Source organism: Agelaius phoeniceus, chromosome 2 (genome assembly GCF_051311805.1).
Source record: "Agelaius phoeniceus isolate bAgePho1 chromosome 2, bAgePho1.hap1, whole genome shotgun sequence".
Classification (NCBI taxonomy): Eukaryota; Metazoa; Chordata; class Aves; order Passeriformes; family Icteridae; genus Agelaius; species Agelaius phoeniceus.
In genome coordinates, this window is record NC_135266.1 from 31,357,947 (window position 1) to 31,372,942 (window position 14,996).

The window sequence follows — 14,996 nt, forward strand, 5'->3', positions numbered from 1 at the left end:
TACTCCAACAAACATTTTTTTTTAGGCAGCAACAGTAGGAAATTAACTAAAAAGTTAGCTGATAGCAACTGGATAAGTTATAATGTCACAGCTACAAGATTCCTGGGATAAAATATATTTTCTTTCTATTGACATTATTAAATATTTACAGTAGCTCTGAGAAAATATCCAATCTAAAGCATTTTGATAAGTTACAATTTATTCTGCTTGCTTTCCAGAATGCTAGAAGATGACCTCAAGTTAAGCAGTGATGAAGAGGAGAATGACCAGGTAAGAACCAGACAAGTAACGTGTCACTTGAAGCATGTTTCATGTCGAGACTGAGCTACTGCAAATATTTTGCTAATGCTTTTTCTAAACATACAGAAAGGTTATCAAAATACATGGCAGTACTGTAAGTGGAGTAACAGATGTTGCTGCTCAGAGCCAGCCTGCGTGTGCTAACTGCTGGATTGGTAGGGAACAGGCTGCAGTGCTCTTGATTTATTACCTTGATGCGACCCAGAAGGTTTTTGTATCAGCTTCCTTCTGATTTGAATTTGTTTTGTTTTAAAGAGTGGCCAAGGAAGGGAGAAACAGGAATTCTGGATTAAGGGTTCAGGCCAACTTTGCAATCATGAGCTGGCCCTGGGGATTAGCTGCTGGGCTGCTTATCTCTTACCTGCCTCCAGCATCCCCCAGCCCTGGCCTCTCCTCTGAGCATTTTTGGTCCTGACTCTGCGTGGCCCATGCCTGCTAAGAAAGCTAAAGAAAACTGAGAAAAAGCCTTGGCTGTGCATTTGATTACTCTGTAACACAGTGATTACAGCAACTGTGTTTTAAACACCCTACCCTGACTGGCAGCAGATACACCATCTAGTGTTCTCCATGTGTCAGGGGAGCTGGGTTTTGTTGGCTGTAGGAGGTGTCTCCCAATTTTTCCTTAAAATATTGTTGTGTTTTGTCTAAATAATTAAGGATTTAGTAGAATAGGGCTGGAGCTTGACTTTCCCATGATCAACTGAGTGCCTTGTTGCCAGGCAGTGCTATGCTCTGTTCTTCTCAGTATCCTGGTGTGGATGATTTGGTTGGGAGTGAGGCCAAGACCCCCTTCCCTTCCTTCTTTCCCTAAAATGCACAACCCATGCCTTCACCAGAGTATATGAGGGCAGTACTGCTCCTGGTTGCATCTCACAGATACAATGTGGTTTTCTGTCCTGGTTTTGGCCAGGATAGAGTCAATTTTGTTCCTAGTAGCTGGTACAGTGCTGTGCTTTGATTCAGTGTGAGAACAGCATTGATAAGTCCCTGATGTCTCAGCTGTTGCTGAGCTCACCTCAAGTCAAGGACTTTTCAGTGTCTCCTGCTCCACCAGTGAGCAGATGCACCAAAAGCTGGGGGAGCCTATGGCCAGGAAAGCTGCCCCAAACTGGCCAAAAGGATTTCCCTTCCACAGAACATCATTTCCAGTACATAAACTGGGGGGAGTTTGCTTGGAGGCACCAATCACTGCTTGGGAATGGGCTGGGCATCAATCAGTGGATGCTGAGCAATCATAGTTTGTATCACTTGTCCTTCTTTGGAATTTATTTCTCTCTTTTTGTTGTCTCCCTTTTCATTGCAATTACTATTCTTACAATATTATTATTTTATTTCTTTTATTTCAACTGTTTAACTGTTCTTATATCAACTCACAAACTTATTTTTGTCCCTGCCTCTCCTCCCCATCCCACTGGGGCAGGGGGAGTGAGCAAGAAGATGCATGGTACTGTTGCTGGCTGGGGCAAAGCCATGTGAGCTTCAAATATGATTATTTCAGTCATGGGTAACTGGAGTATCTAGATGGGTAGACTGGATGGATATCCAGACTTCTGAAATTCAAAAACTTAGACAAATAATTCTAGGTTCATAGGATAGGCATGATTTTCTTTAACTCTTGTTATTAGATGTCTCTATTTTACAATATAGTGCACACAACAGGTAAATCAAAACCTTTTAATCCATTTTGAACAGAGCTTCTTGGTGTTAAGATGCAGCACATAGATTCTGTTATTTACATATTTATTCAATTTCTTTTTGTTTAACATATTTCATCCTGAAACACTTCACATTTAATTACTCTTCCTGCTTGTCTAGATAGTTTAAAATACAGCTCACAGACAGCATAGGACAAAGTAAAGTGAGGGACGGAAGGGATGTCTGAAAAGTAACAAAAGCAGACCAAGGGGCCATGGTGTTTCAGCCAGGGGCTGGGTGATAGGGGAGGCAGGAGCTGCTGGCCAGCAGGGATGTCCTTCAGGCAGGGAGACAGGATCCTGAGTAATGCATGTCAGAGTGAAACAGGCTGGGAGAGCCAGAGAGAAAAAATTCTGGTTTGCTTCATAGCAATCAGAAAAGGACATGTGAAAGTGTTTCTTGTGCATAAAGAACATGAATAGGTTTAGGCAGAGAAGGGATTGTGGAAAAGTCCTGCTGATATGGCAGGCACACATGGACCTCTGGTTCAGCACTATGACTTGTAATTATTAACATCTTCTGTGTGTTCATGTGCTGTGCCAGGGCTCTGCTCAGTCACCAGGGCTCCAAGATGCAGCTGATACAGGCTGGGTCTGTCACCTCGGTGCTCCAGCAAGCTCTGCAGAGCCAGGAGAGAGCTCACCACCCACACGGCAAAGAGCAGGCCTGAGATCCCATGACTCACTTCTAATCATCACAGGCCCTGGCATGAGCAGCCTTTGGAAATTACTTATTTATTTGGTCCCCTTTCCTAGTCCCAATTTTTTTCCTAACTTGGCTCTACAGACAAAAATCTCCCAGAGGCACAGGCTGGCTCCTGCTGTATGAAATGCTTGGTAGAACCTTAGCTGAGACCTGCAGGTTTGCTTAATGAACAATCCTAAATAAATTTACCTGCTGAGAAAACAAAACACTGCCTTTCCATGCACCTTGCAGGAAATAAACACAACAAAGAGTAACACAGACTCTCTCTTCCAATAACTGCTCAGATGGACCTGTGTTTAAATGTCAGCAGAACTCATTTCCTTTTGCTTCCTAACTCAGAAGCTCTTTAATCTCATATATCCTGAACTCAGAAACAGGAAAGAAAAAAAAAATCGGAGATTAATGGATAGGAACAGTACATGAGAGATTCCCACATATTCCTTAATTCCCAAATTAACCTTTGAGCAGTCAAACTCATTCAAGAAGTCCAGTTTCTCAAAGAGCTGAAGATGAGCTGTACATAAGCTGGGAAGCTTTTAATTTTGCTGATTTCTAAATGGGGAAGTTCAGGGGAAAAACTTTGAAAACTTTGGAGGAGATTTTGCATTGAAGTCTGAAATTGCCAAGCAGCGAATGGGAAGTTTCTGAAGTGGTGCAAAGGGGGACAGGTGCTTCTGTGCTCCCAGGGCTGGTGTTTGGAGTGCTGTGACCAAACCAAGGAATGTGAGCCATGGATGAGGGAGGCCAAATGCAAGACAGAGGCATGATTAAAAGCTTTGAGACTGCAGTGGGCAAAGCATTCCCAGCCCTTCCCTCAACACCAGCAATTAAGGTATTGAGATTCACAAACCCAGGAGAAGCCAAAGAGGCTGGGTTTGAGCTGAGTACATGTGCACCCACAGTAATTATATTATCCACACATATTAGTCTTGTAATTTTAATTACATAAATGTATTTTTCCTCTTTAATGAGCATAGTTTATCCATTTAAACTGATCGTTTCAATTTTACAGGCAGTGATCATAGGATCTAATATGCAGAGAGAAAATTTCCTGTTGGCATATTTTACACCACACAGATTGAAGAAAATATACTTTTTAATCCTCAATCAATATCTGAAGAGCATGCAATTAGCAGATACCAAGGTAGTTAACATAAATCTGCAAGTTAAAGAGCCAATTCATTCTGATTTATAACACATAGAGTAATAATTTCATCATCATCTCTCCCAGAAAGCATCTGAAGCTTTGTAGCATGAAGATGTCAAAATTGTACTTAAGATTGTTCAGACTACTGAATTGTAGTGGTTATTGCCTTTTGGCTCTTTGAAGTGTGGCACAGCACATGAAACAGTCCCCATTATAATAACCTGCTCTTCTCCGTAGAGGTCACTGGATAACTTAAATCAGTCTTGGGTGAAATATTAAAAGGAGATTGTCAATTGTAATGTGAACAATTCTCTTTCCCCCCCCCCCCCACCCTTGTCCTTTTACAACATGAACATTTTGTAATAGAAAATAATTCCTTTAAAGGGAAAAAGATCCCTGGCATCATTTGTGCAATTCGTGTCAATCAATAGCCAAATAAATTAACTGACTGGTACACATACATGGAATAATAATCTAACATATTTTTGCAACCCAAGTCTGCTTCCTCATATGCATTTTTTTTGCACAGGATCAGGTTGGTTGCCACTGAAGTTTTGTGGCTGTGAAAATTTATTACCCACAGAGTCAATCTGCATTCTGGCTGCCAAGTCTGAATAAATAGAGTCATTGTGCTTGTCTGGAATATGTAACCAAAGTTCATCGAGTCAGCTTGACTTTCACATCCCACGAGATTCATAAAAGCCAACACCCTGGTATGTGCTCTTGATTCCTGCCAAAATTTTGTAAAATTGTATAAACAGAAGTTGAAGAAGCAATCAGAACACACTCCCAGGGACATGGCTCGGCACTCTAGCCCTGGCTGATCTCGAAAGGGAAGACACAAGATTTTTCTTTTCAAAGAAAAAATAGTATGACTACTCTCCTGTGGCGGCAGGTAACCACAGGGGTTTAAGGTGCCCCCCTTGCAGAGTGCACAGGGAGGCAACAATCAATCCTCTCAAGTTCCTTCATTTTGCTCATGTGTCCTGCACTGAAGGAAGAGATCAGGCAGCATTTGCCTGCAAGTGGCCACCATCCTCAAGAGAGGACAAGGACAGACTGGTCCTCCAGGGTGTGAGCGGTGTAAGTGAAACCAGCCCCTCCGCAGGCAAGCCAAGACAAACAGAAAGCCTTGTCATTTCACAGGAGACCTCAGGGGAAGAGCAGCCTCAGAAAGTTCATAGCTTTAGCACAGTAAAATAAAAGTCTTGTCAGCCTGATCTGGCTGGCCACTGGAGCCCCATAGGGTGCTGGAAGCCCACCCAGCCTGGTGCCTTCCTGGGCATCTTGGGGTTGCCTTCCACCCACGGCAGCCCAGGGACAGTTGGGGTGGGCTGCTGGCCCTGGGGGGCTTGTCCATGCTTCAGCATCACCCTGGTCATGATCAAGCCATAAAAACTGATGCTGATTTGAGTTACACTTTTAGCTGTCATGGGACATCTAAAATCCCATCATGTACATGTTGAGGGTTACCAGGGCACATTGCTGGAAATGCATCCTTCTGGTAGGACTGTCTGCAGCACAGGCATTTAGGACAAGCCAAATCTGTCACAACACTGCAACAGGACAAAAGCCCTGTGCTTTTGAGCCCTTCTATGTGCTCAATGGCAATTGGTGTGGGAACTTCTCCCTTTCACTTCTGGATATGGGGTGACAATCAACAAAAAGAAGAAAATCATCCTGAAATGAACAGTCACATATCTACCTTCTCCCCAAAGGAATGATTCTTAGTAGAGTCATTATAAACAGTACTTCTGCATATGAAATGTAATATTTCAGCTAATTTGAAGCCATCTGTAATGAATTGTGAAACAAATTGATAAAGGAGCAAAGCTTTCTTTCTGTAGACCTGTTTGGAGAGCACTTTCCAAAGTGGAAGATTAACTGAGCAGAGCCCCAAGGTAGGAATATCTGGAGAGAAGAGCTTTATTTGGCAAATTGCAACACAACACTGCGTAGCCCTGTTCATTGTTAGAACCATTTTTAGACAGTGCTAATTGTGTTCACATATGCCATGTCCAAATATTTTAACCACATTATGTCATTTTAGTATTGTATTCCCTTTTATTCACCTTTTCATCAGGCAATATTTGATCCTTGATCAGAAAGGAAAGTTAGTGAAAAAGGAGATGAGAATGCTCAGGTCTAGAGAAAAAGCACAGAGCCTGCATCTTTTCTGCAAATGAATTTCTCTCTCAAAAAAAAAAAGCCTTGACAAACTTGGAGGAAAATATCTTTCTGATGAGAAGTTTATCACTCCACTGAGCACAGAAAACTTATTTCATGAAGTCTGGCTACACACGAGTCTGACCGCAACCAAAACCACACAAATCAGAGATAAGCAAAAGTGGAAAAAATTAAGTATTGGGTAAAGGAATGGCTGGAACCTCAGGTGTTTTTTTTACCTAATCCAAATGCTCTGTTCAGCCCCCTGTCACTATAATGTGAGTGTGTTTTTAGACTGGAGGAATAGGCACTGTAACAGCCTTACTTATCTTGGGTAAGTCCATTATTTCCTGTGTATTAGAGAAGCAATTCTTTTGGTATCCAACTTAACTAGAATCCAGAGTAAGATTTAAGCCAGCTGAGCCAAGGTTTTTTGTGGTTTGCCAGCTCTGATTTTAAAATCTCCGTGACATCTAAATTTGCACTTCCACAAGGCATGACAAGAAGACCAAGATTGCCTCACTGAAACTGTCAGATGAAACAAAATAAGAGCTCAGTCTTGTCCTGCCAACTTGGCTCACATCACTGCCTATCTTACAAAATCAGATTCTATGGCTGGCAAGCAGGATCAAGCTCTAAATTTGAATGCCACCACTATAAATGACAGTGAAAAAAGTTGGAGACCTGCTTGGATCTTGGACATGCACAAAATTTGGGGACATTTGAACATGGCACTTTGATCTGCATGCTCCTTAGTAGCAAAACTCCAAAATAGACAGGAAATTAAATTTAAAGTGTAGGACATCTTCCTTGTCTCTTCATGTGGATGCTGTGACTAAGCTAAGTTTTAGCTTGGTAAATCTCCAAAGCCTGCCCTTTTCCACTCATATCACTTTTTTCCAAGACTTCTTTCTGTATCTGACGTAACATTCTTAACCCCATCTTCTTGAAATATTTTCTTAAAACTTTTTCCCCTTGTGAAGTAGAATTACTGTATGAACATCTGTTTTGACTGGCGTGGGAACATATCCTGCTGCAATCAATTCAGCAGTGTTGGCTAACTTGAAGCATGAGGAAGGATTAGATCCAACATTTCCAGGCTGGATTTTGCTTTTCCCTGTCTCATAAGCTTTCCAGGCTGTGCACTTTACCTCCTGCTCTAGAGAGCCCTTGCTGCAGCCAGGCACTGTGCCTGAGCCTTGGTCCTGCTCAAGCCTGGCCGCCAAGCTCTGTTTGCCTTCAGGCAAGTGCATTCCAGCATGCCTGCAAGAGAAGGGTTAATCAACCAGCAGTCACAAAGAATCAGTGCTGTTTGTAACATCCCAGCTGTTAAAGGCTGTGCCTCTCTCACCCGTGTGCACACTCAGGCATGCACACACTCACAGTCTCACAGCCTCCCCAGGAGCTGCCTCTTGCTCCCTGCAAGGCAGAAGGTCAAGCTCACTTCTCTCCCCATGGCCATTGAGCTGGGCAGGGGTGATGCCAGCATCACCATCAGCATGAGGAGCTATGTGAAGGAGATGTGGTGTACAGGGGTGGGAGACAACAGAAATAGAGAGGCAGCTGAGAGCATGTCAGAAAACAAAATGAACACAAAAGGGGAAAGGGATTAAGGGGAAAAAAATAATGCAGAAAATAAATTGTGGGGAGAAAGACATTATAAAGGGAGTAGAAGCTATATTAGAACATGATGAGAAATAAGTAAAAAGATTCAGAAGCCAATCCATCAAATACCATTTAAGAAAAAGAGACTGAGGAACCATTGCTACAATTTCTCCTGCATCTAGGATGAAAACTGCCTCCTCTGAAGTCAGTGAGAGTTTAACCACTGGTTTCAATCAGCCTAGGATGTTACTCCTGTCTTCTTTTTTATTTCCTTGCACAATCCAAGCAGATACTTGGGTAGTAGCAAATGCATCACAGTTGATTGACATAGCACATCCCTGGGAAGTGTTACCACTACTTGGGGAATTTAGGCTTGTCTTTCCCCTATTTTCATATATTTGGACTTCTCAAAAAAAAAAAAAAAATCTACTTTAATTTCTGAGCTTTCAGACTTCCCAATAAATCTTTTAAAGCCCATGGCACAACACTGACAATTCTTGTCTGCAATAGCCTAAGTGCAAGCAGCACTTCAACCAAGTTACTTTTTCCTGGATAAGGAGACTACTTCTGTTGAGACAGAATGGGTTTTCCAAAGTGGCTGCTGCTTTGTTTGCAATGACTGAGACCTTCCTAACACTGGCATTGGAAATTAACCATTTTATTAATGTAAAATAACAAGGGTTTTTCTTCTGCTCATCTCCACTGAAAAAGATTAAAGTTAGCTCATCTGTGTTGAAACCTTGCATGGTTTTTGGGGCCAAACTGCAGGAAAAATCTGAGCAGATGCAGGACAGAAGACTCAGCATTTACAGATTTATAAAGTTCTCTGTATGGTTAATACCCATGCTGATTATACAGCAATTTGGAGATCCACATCACTTTACAAGTATTAACTACTTAATACAATGCCCCTGAGAGGTATTTAGGTAGAGCTAAGCAAGAATTATTATCTCTATAGAACTGACAGGGAGACTGTGACTGAGATGTGGCTTGTTTGAAGCCACACAGCAAGTCAGCTGCAAAGTCAGGATTAACACTTGAGTCTTTCACTCCCAGGTGCCATGTTCAAGTCACTAGACTGTTGCCCCTGAAGATTAATAAGGATTAATGGGCAAAGTAGAGTAGAAAGAACAATGTATGCCAAAAATATAATAATAAAACTCCAGGGTGAAAAATTAATACTGAGGTGTTGAAAGGCCTCAGAGAAATCACGAAATCCAGAAGGAGTTTTACAGTTTCTTAAAAGATGTGGCTCTGATGATGATAACCAACTCCAAAATGGGAAGAAAGGAAGACCCTTTTAAGTCTTAAAGTCTGTAAATCTTAAATAAATATGAACCAGACAGTGAAAATCACATTCATACATTTATATTGCAAATTTACAGAGAAACACTCAAGCTGCAGTTTACAAGTGATTTTAAATCCCTCAGAAATCCACACTGGAAAGCAATCCTCAAGCAAAGCCCCTAGGAGCAGTGGGGAGTGCAGAATGATGCAGTGAGAGAAGGCATGTCAGGAATCACTTACAATAAATTGCCTGACCTGATCTGCTCAAGCAACTTCCCGTGGCCACAAGATACTCCTGGGCATTTAACCAGAGCAAGTCTGTGAGTGCAGGAGGTTCCCATCACCTCTGTTTTCAGCCCTGATGAGCAGCTCTGCACTCTTCAAGGAGAACACTGAAAACTGGAGAGGGTTTCAAGACATGGGAGAAAGATGCTTAACACATTGGGAGAACATGGCTTGGAGTGAAAGATACCCACAGGATGGGCTGAGCCTGTCTAGAGCAGGGCTGCTGGCTGGATCCAGCCTAGAAACACCTGGGCAGGGAGGGAGGGGAGCTGGGAGGCTGCAGGGCAGCTCTGTCTCACAGGCACAGGTCTAACTTCCAGCACAAGAAGGTGTTTATAAATTCATCTTAGTGTGGAAGATGGAAAACTCTGCTTGTGGTTCACAATAAGAGAATTATCCAGAAGTTTTTCTCTGGGTCCACTACAGCACCCAGGTTCGAAGCAGAAAAAAAATCCCACTCTGTGGAGTCCCATCACCCAAACTGTGCCATGCAATCAGCTTGTGCCCTTCACAAAAATTTCTTCCTGGCTTCACTGGCTTTAGAATAAACTGCATTTAAGCTAAAAACAAACAAAACCTTTGGAAATGAAAACAGAATCAACATGGAAGACATGTGAAGAGTGAAATGTGAAAGAAGACAGATATAAAAGTGTTTTTCCTGGTTTGGTTCCCAAATGGCAGTATATAGTAATGACATCTTTCCTTAACCCTGGCTTGGAAAAAGTGTGTCTACAGCTCATTAAGTGCAGTCCAATACAGGGTGACATCCAGCACTCTGGGTGGTTGCTAATATGAGAGCTGCTGACTTAGAGCATAAATGGTTCACTGCACAGCTCCAGGGCAGCACCTACCACCCAAGGAAGACAAACATGATGGTCTGGAAGCTGTGCAATTTACTCATGCACAGGCAGCATGTGTTGCTTCACTGTCCCCAAAGAAATGGTTCAAATTCTCACCACATGTACACCTGTGCCATCTCAGGGACATCTCTGCTGTAGCTCGTGTAACTCCATGCAATCACTGTAACTGAGCTCTCTCACAAAAACAACACTTAATCCACAGGACAGGCAAGATGGAAAGCAAAATGCCTGAATCTGCCAACAGCCAATTTATTGGCTTTTATTTGCCAAAGGTTGCTGTGGGTGACGTATAGGAAAATGCATCTACAGTCAGCCTGTGGTGCCTCCAAGACAGTCTTCCAAGCCCAGCAGAACATACTTCAGTAGTTTTCATTTGTTTCTTATCCAAAAATGCCTGTGAGCCCAGCAGTTTATGAAGCAATCCTTTTGCAACAAATTAAAAAAAAGAGGGATTTCTGGGGAACACTCTTAACACTCCTGTATCTCCATCTCAATAGCTGTATTCAACCCGTTCTGCTCACTGCTCAGTCCCAATTACAATAAGCTAGCTCACTGCTCAGTACCAATTACAATAAAAGTATTTAATTTCCTCTCTGATTTCCCTTCAACAACAGATTGCAACTTGTCACACTTCAAGCTAATTTTGGTAGCTCATTTAACACACACTGAAACCTAAATATGTTCCCAAACTCTGGCTCATTGCAATAAAGGATGGAGAAAGGAGATGAAATCTCTGGAGGCTGAGAACCCGATCATGATTACTGCTGGCTGAAAACTTGTTTTGTCCCAGTAGTCTTGGGGTGCAGCTAGAATCTTCCATGAATGATTGATAGACTATAGACAGATCAATGAAACTCTGCCCTAAATGTATCTGAACCAACTCAGCTGGGGATCAAAGTCTAGCAGCCACTGTCCTGTAATTTGCAATTCTTGATGTAGTGAAACAGCATAATTCATACTCATTTACTGTGGCTGGTTTCTCTAGCTCAAGTACCTGAGACACCTGAGTGATTGGTTTCTTCCCTTCCTTGCTTCCTACTCAGCATTTAAGTTACTATGTGGTGAGTTGGCCTCCAATATCCATGTTCACATTGAGGAGAGTCTTACTCCATTTAGTAACCCCACCGATTCCAAGAACTGAAAATTAAAGATTATGTTCCTTGATAGTGAACACATTCTACCACTTATCAAGAGAATATTAAGCTTTCCATAAGGCACTTTTTAGTGCTAAGTCTTGGAGATATTTAAATTCTGTCCGCAATATCAAAATTATTTCTTATCCCAAATTTCTATAACCAGCATAGTAACTTACTTCCAGGAATAATAAAGACTGTAGAACATATTCTCAGATTTCTTGATGGATGATGAGTTGGCCTCAGTAAAGTTGTTAACGATGTAAAATAAAATGCAAATTAAATAGCACAATCAAAATGTAGCTATTAAAAAAATAGTCATGCAGGCATTATATGATACTAAGTACCACCCCTTTGCTTACATTGTTAAATACATAATATCAGCACTTTAGAAACATAATAAATCACAAAAAAAAATGTTTCTATAGCTGTTCGTTCCTCAAACTATGGGTCATAACCCTCCATGGGGATTCCTGAATGAGTTTGAATGGGATCACAAACTGTTAGCAAGAAGTGAGGGCACATATTTCCCCCTAAATTGAGCAGCCCAGTCCTGTGGCAAGGAGGGGAACAGGAGAGCAGACTGTAATTAGTGGCTGCAAGTATTTATACTTGCTAGGGAACTGCTAACTACCTTTAATTACAACAGTTCACTTTCTCCAGGAGAGGGGAGCAATATAGGCTCGAATTAAAATTGCTGGATAGTTGCTAGCTGCCTTTCATTGCAGGCAATAGATCTGTTTCTCCAGGGAGGAAGAATAAACTTGTGACTGGATCTTATTCTCCCATCATTTAGAAATGGGGCCATTACCAACTCAGGGGGTCACACAAATATGCAGTCCAACACAGTTGTATTTCCAGCCTGTGTAAGAAAGAAATCAATAGTCTCATTTAGAGAATGTGTGACCACCAGACGAAGACTGAGGTGCCCCATGCAATCTGCATTGCACCTCAGCGAAGAAGGATGTTTATTAAAGGACTTTAAATGAGAGAGTAATTGAAAAAGTAGAATGATCTCACTGAAACACTTGTACATTTCTTTCTGTGTCCCTGACTGTCATCTGAACCCACTTTCTTATCCAGAAGTGATCACCTTTTCAAAGCTTTCAGCAACTGAATGCATCAAGATGGAATCTGAAGACTGGCACTTGAGGCTGCAGTTCCTCACAGTGTCTCCTGGGTCAGCGCACCAAATGGGTCAAGACAAGGCACCTCTCCTCCTCCCTCCTGAGGGCAGCTTTCCTCAAGCCTGGAAGAGAAATTATGCAGCACTTCTTCCTCTCAAAATTAGGGATTTTAGGGAAATACAACAGTGCTATGAACCCCACTTCCCATATTAGGGGCTTTTAGCATCCTCAAAGTTCATGTTTGCTTTCTTGCAGTCTCTTCAATATCCATGAGGCCTGTGGCTGCAGAGCAGCCTGTCTCCTTCAATGCCTTCTGGCTACCACAACCACCATGCACCTTTCTTCAGGAGTGCTCTTCAGCCCCAGAAGGGAGTGGAAGCAATGTCAGGTGGAAGTGACCTTGCTGGTGGACATGATCTTATGTCAGCATCAAAGATCTCCACTCCTCCCCCAGTGCCGTCCATATTCCCACACTGCACCCTGTGATGTGACACCCTCTCCCTGGGGAAGCAGCTCAGAAAAGGGATCTAGCTTAGAAATAACAGAGGAGGAAAAAAACAAAAAAAAAATACGGAAAATTGTTATTTTTTGACTGGATCAGTTTTCTAACCTGTTGTATTGCACAACCACATGAGCACCTGTGGTGGCCTGAGCCAAGAGTGGGAAACATGAGACATGTCTTGAACAGCACTGGCAGGTAGTGGCTGTGTGAGATGGAAAGACTGGCCCTGGCTGACATGGAGAGGAAAAGAAGAGGTGACCTGAATGCTGTCTACACAACTTGGCCATGGAAAATGGCTCAGATAGTGAGAGAAGCTCCTGAGTTTTGCAGACAAAGATGCAATGTAATGCAGGCCTCAGCATCGAAGCTGGGCATTTTGAAATTCAAAATGGTCATAGCCTCCTGCTAGTGGGAGTAATTAGGCATGGGAGCAGAGGAACTCCTGTGGGCCCTGGGTGTTTAAAAAGAGTTTAAGCTATAAGTCATTCTAAAACCTAAGGTTTGGGTATCCTCTGAATTTGAACTTACAAGAATGTGTGACATTGTCCTAACAAACCCCTTGCAGAGGAGAGAGGAAAAATGATGCCAGCCCATGGGACTGGAGAGTGACTGCACTCTTTAAAGCCTGTAGCCAGTGGCATGGATAGTTTTGTATACAAGAGCATGGAAATAGAATGACCTCCTGGAAACAGTGAAAAATACTAGACTTGCCATATTATTTTCCTAACACTAAAAACAATGTGTTCATGCCAGGAGAAAACTCCCACTGAGCTGCTGAGACCTTCCAACCCTTCCAACAGGTTCTCTGCCCACTGCAGAAAGTCAACACTGAGGAAAAACCCTCGTGTGAACCATGCCACTGTGTCTTCTGCTAATCTGGTGGGTGATACACATCAAGCTACATCTCCCCAGAAACCCAGCAGGCACAAGTTATTCCAGAAAGTCCCAAGAGAAAAAATCCTGCTTCCAGAATCAAGTGGAAACTCTTCCCACTCTTGTCAGATCTTCAGGCATCCATTCAAGGGATCATTTCACATCTTTCTGTGAAATACAACGTAACTGCAGCCACAAGTCAGGTTTTCTCATGTTGTTATTTGCAATTTGTCAGCAGCATTTTTGCCAAGCCAGAAGGGTTACATCCATACTCTCTGGTACTGAGCAGGATGCCTGTAAGTCATCTAATTTGTTTGGAAATAGGGATGCGGGCCCCAGCAGGCTAATAAGACAGGAAGAGCAGTTTCAAAACGTATTTACTGGTAACTGCAATGAGAAAATAAACTTTTATTTCCCTGCCCCTTGACTGTCTGTACTGCTTAGCTCTGTGCCATGTGAGGCACAGCCTGGACAGGTGCAGCTGGGGATAGGACACACTAGGCATGTCCAAGTGGAATGGAGTCTTTAAGGCAGATTTTCAAAACATTATGGATTTCATCTTTGCTTAGGACCTGGTTACTGTGCCAAAGCCATGAATCACTACTTGAAGTGATTGAAGGAGGGGGAAAAATAATATTAGTAAAGCGACAAACTAGCTCAGGGATCGGCTTTGTAGTCCTATTAAACTTGAGAGGCTACTGTTTCCATTCCCAGACCTGGTGCTTAACACAAGAACCATGTTTCCCCACCCCATCCAAAGAGTTGTACTAGGCAAGAACTGAAGAGCAAACCAGCAAAAAGTCAGTCCTGTTCTGTGTAGGCAAATGCTTCCAGCAGATTAACATGGCAGCGTTCATGAAAAGTCTGCAGCAGTTCTGGCAAGCTTGGCAAAATTTATAATTCATCGCAGAGGAACCAAATATGTGATGTTTGTTTCTGTGGAAGAATGGGAGGAGACTAATGGTAAAGGAGAAGGAGTGGGAGTGCAGAAGCGGGGAGAGGGGAAAGCAGAAAACCGAGCCCTGGCGAATTTTCAGGGACCTACAGAAAAAAATTGTCTAAATAGAGCAGTTCAGACCTCAAATACCGTGCGGTGCTTTGACAATCTTCTGGGTTTTGGCATTTTAAACAAAGTGTTCTTACATTTACTAGGCTGGAATGTCCATTTGACTATAGACTCTGCTACTTTGCTCGTACTTTAACATTTTGGACATGTGACAAAAATGTGTGTAACGCATTTTTCAAAGTGTTGATTGTGCTCGTAATTTTCAAGTCAGAATATAAAATAAACATCTCTGCCCTTTCTTCCAG

At 42.4% G+C, this 14,996-nt stretch overlaps 1 protein-coding gene across 2 annotated transcripts in view; it reads left to right on the plus strand.

Annotated features, from left to right (window-relative positions):
* The window catches only part of AFF3 (ALF transcription elongation factor 3), a 329,101-nt gene that overhangs the window by 232,233 nt on the left and 81,872 nt on the right, over positions 1–14,996 (plus strand). For both annotated transcript variants that reach the window (XM_077173416.1, XM_077173417.1), the window contains exon 8: positions 219–270. In XM_077173416.1, coding sequence (XP_077029531.1) covers positions 219–270 — 52 coding nt within the window. The remainder of the gene's footprint in view (positions 1–218; positions 271–14,996) is intronic.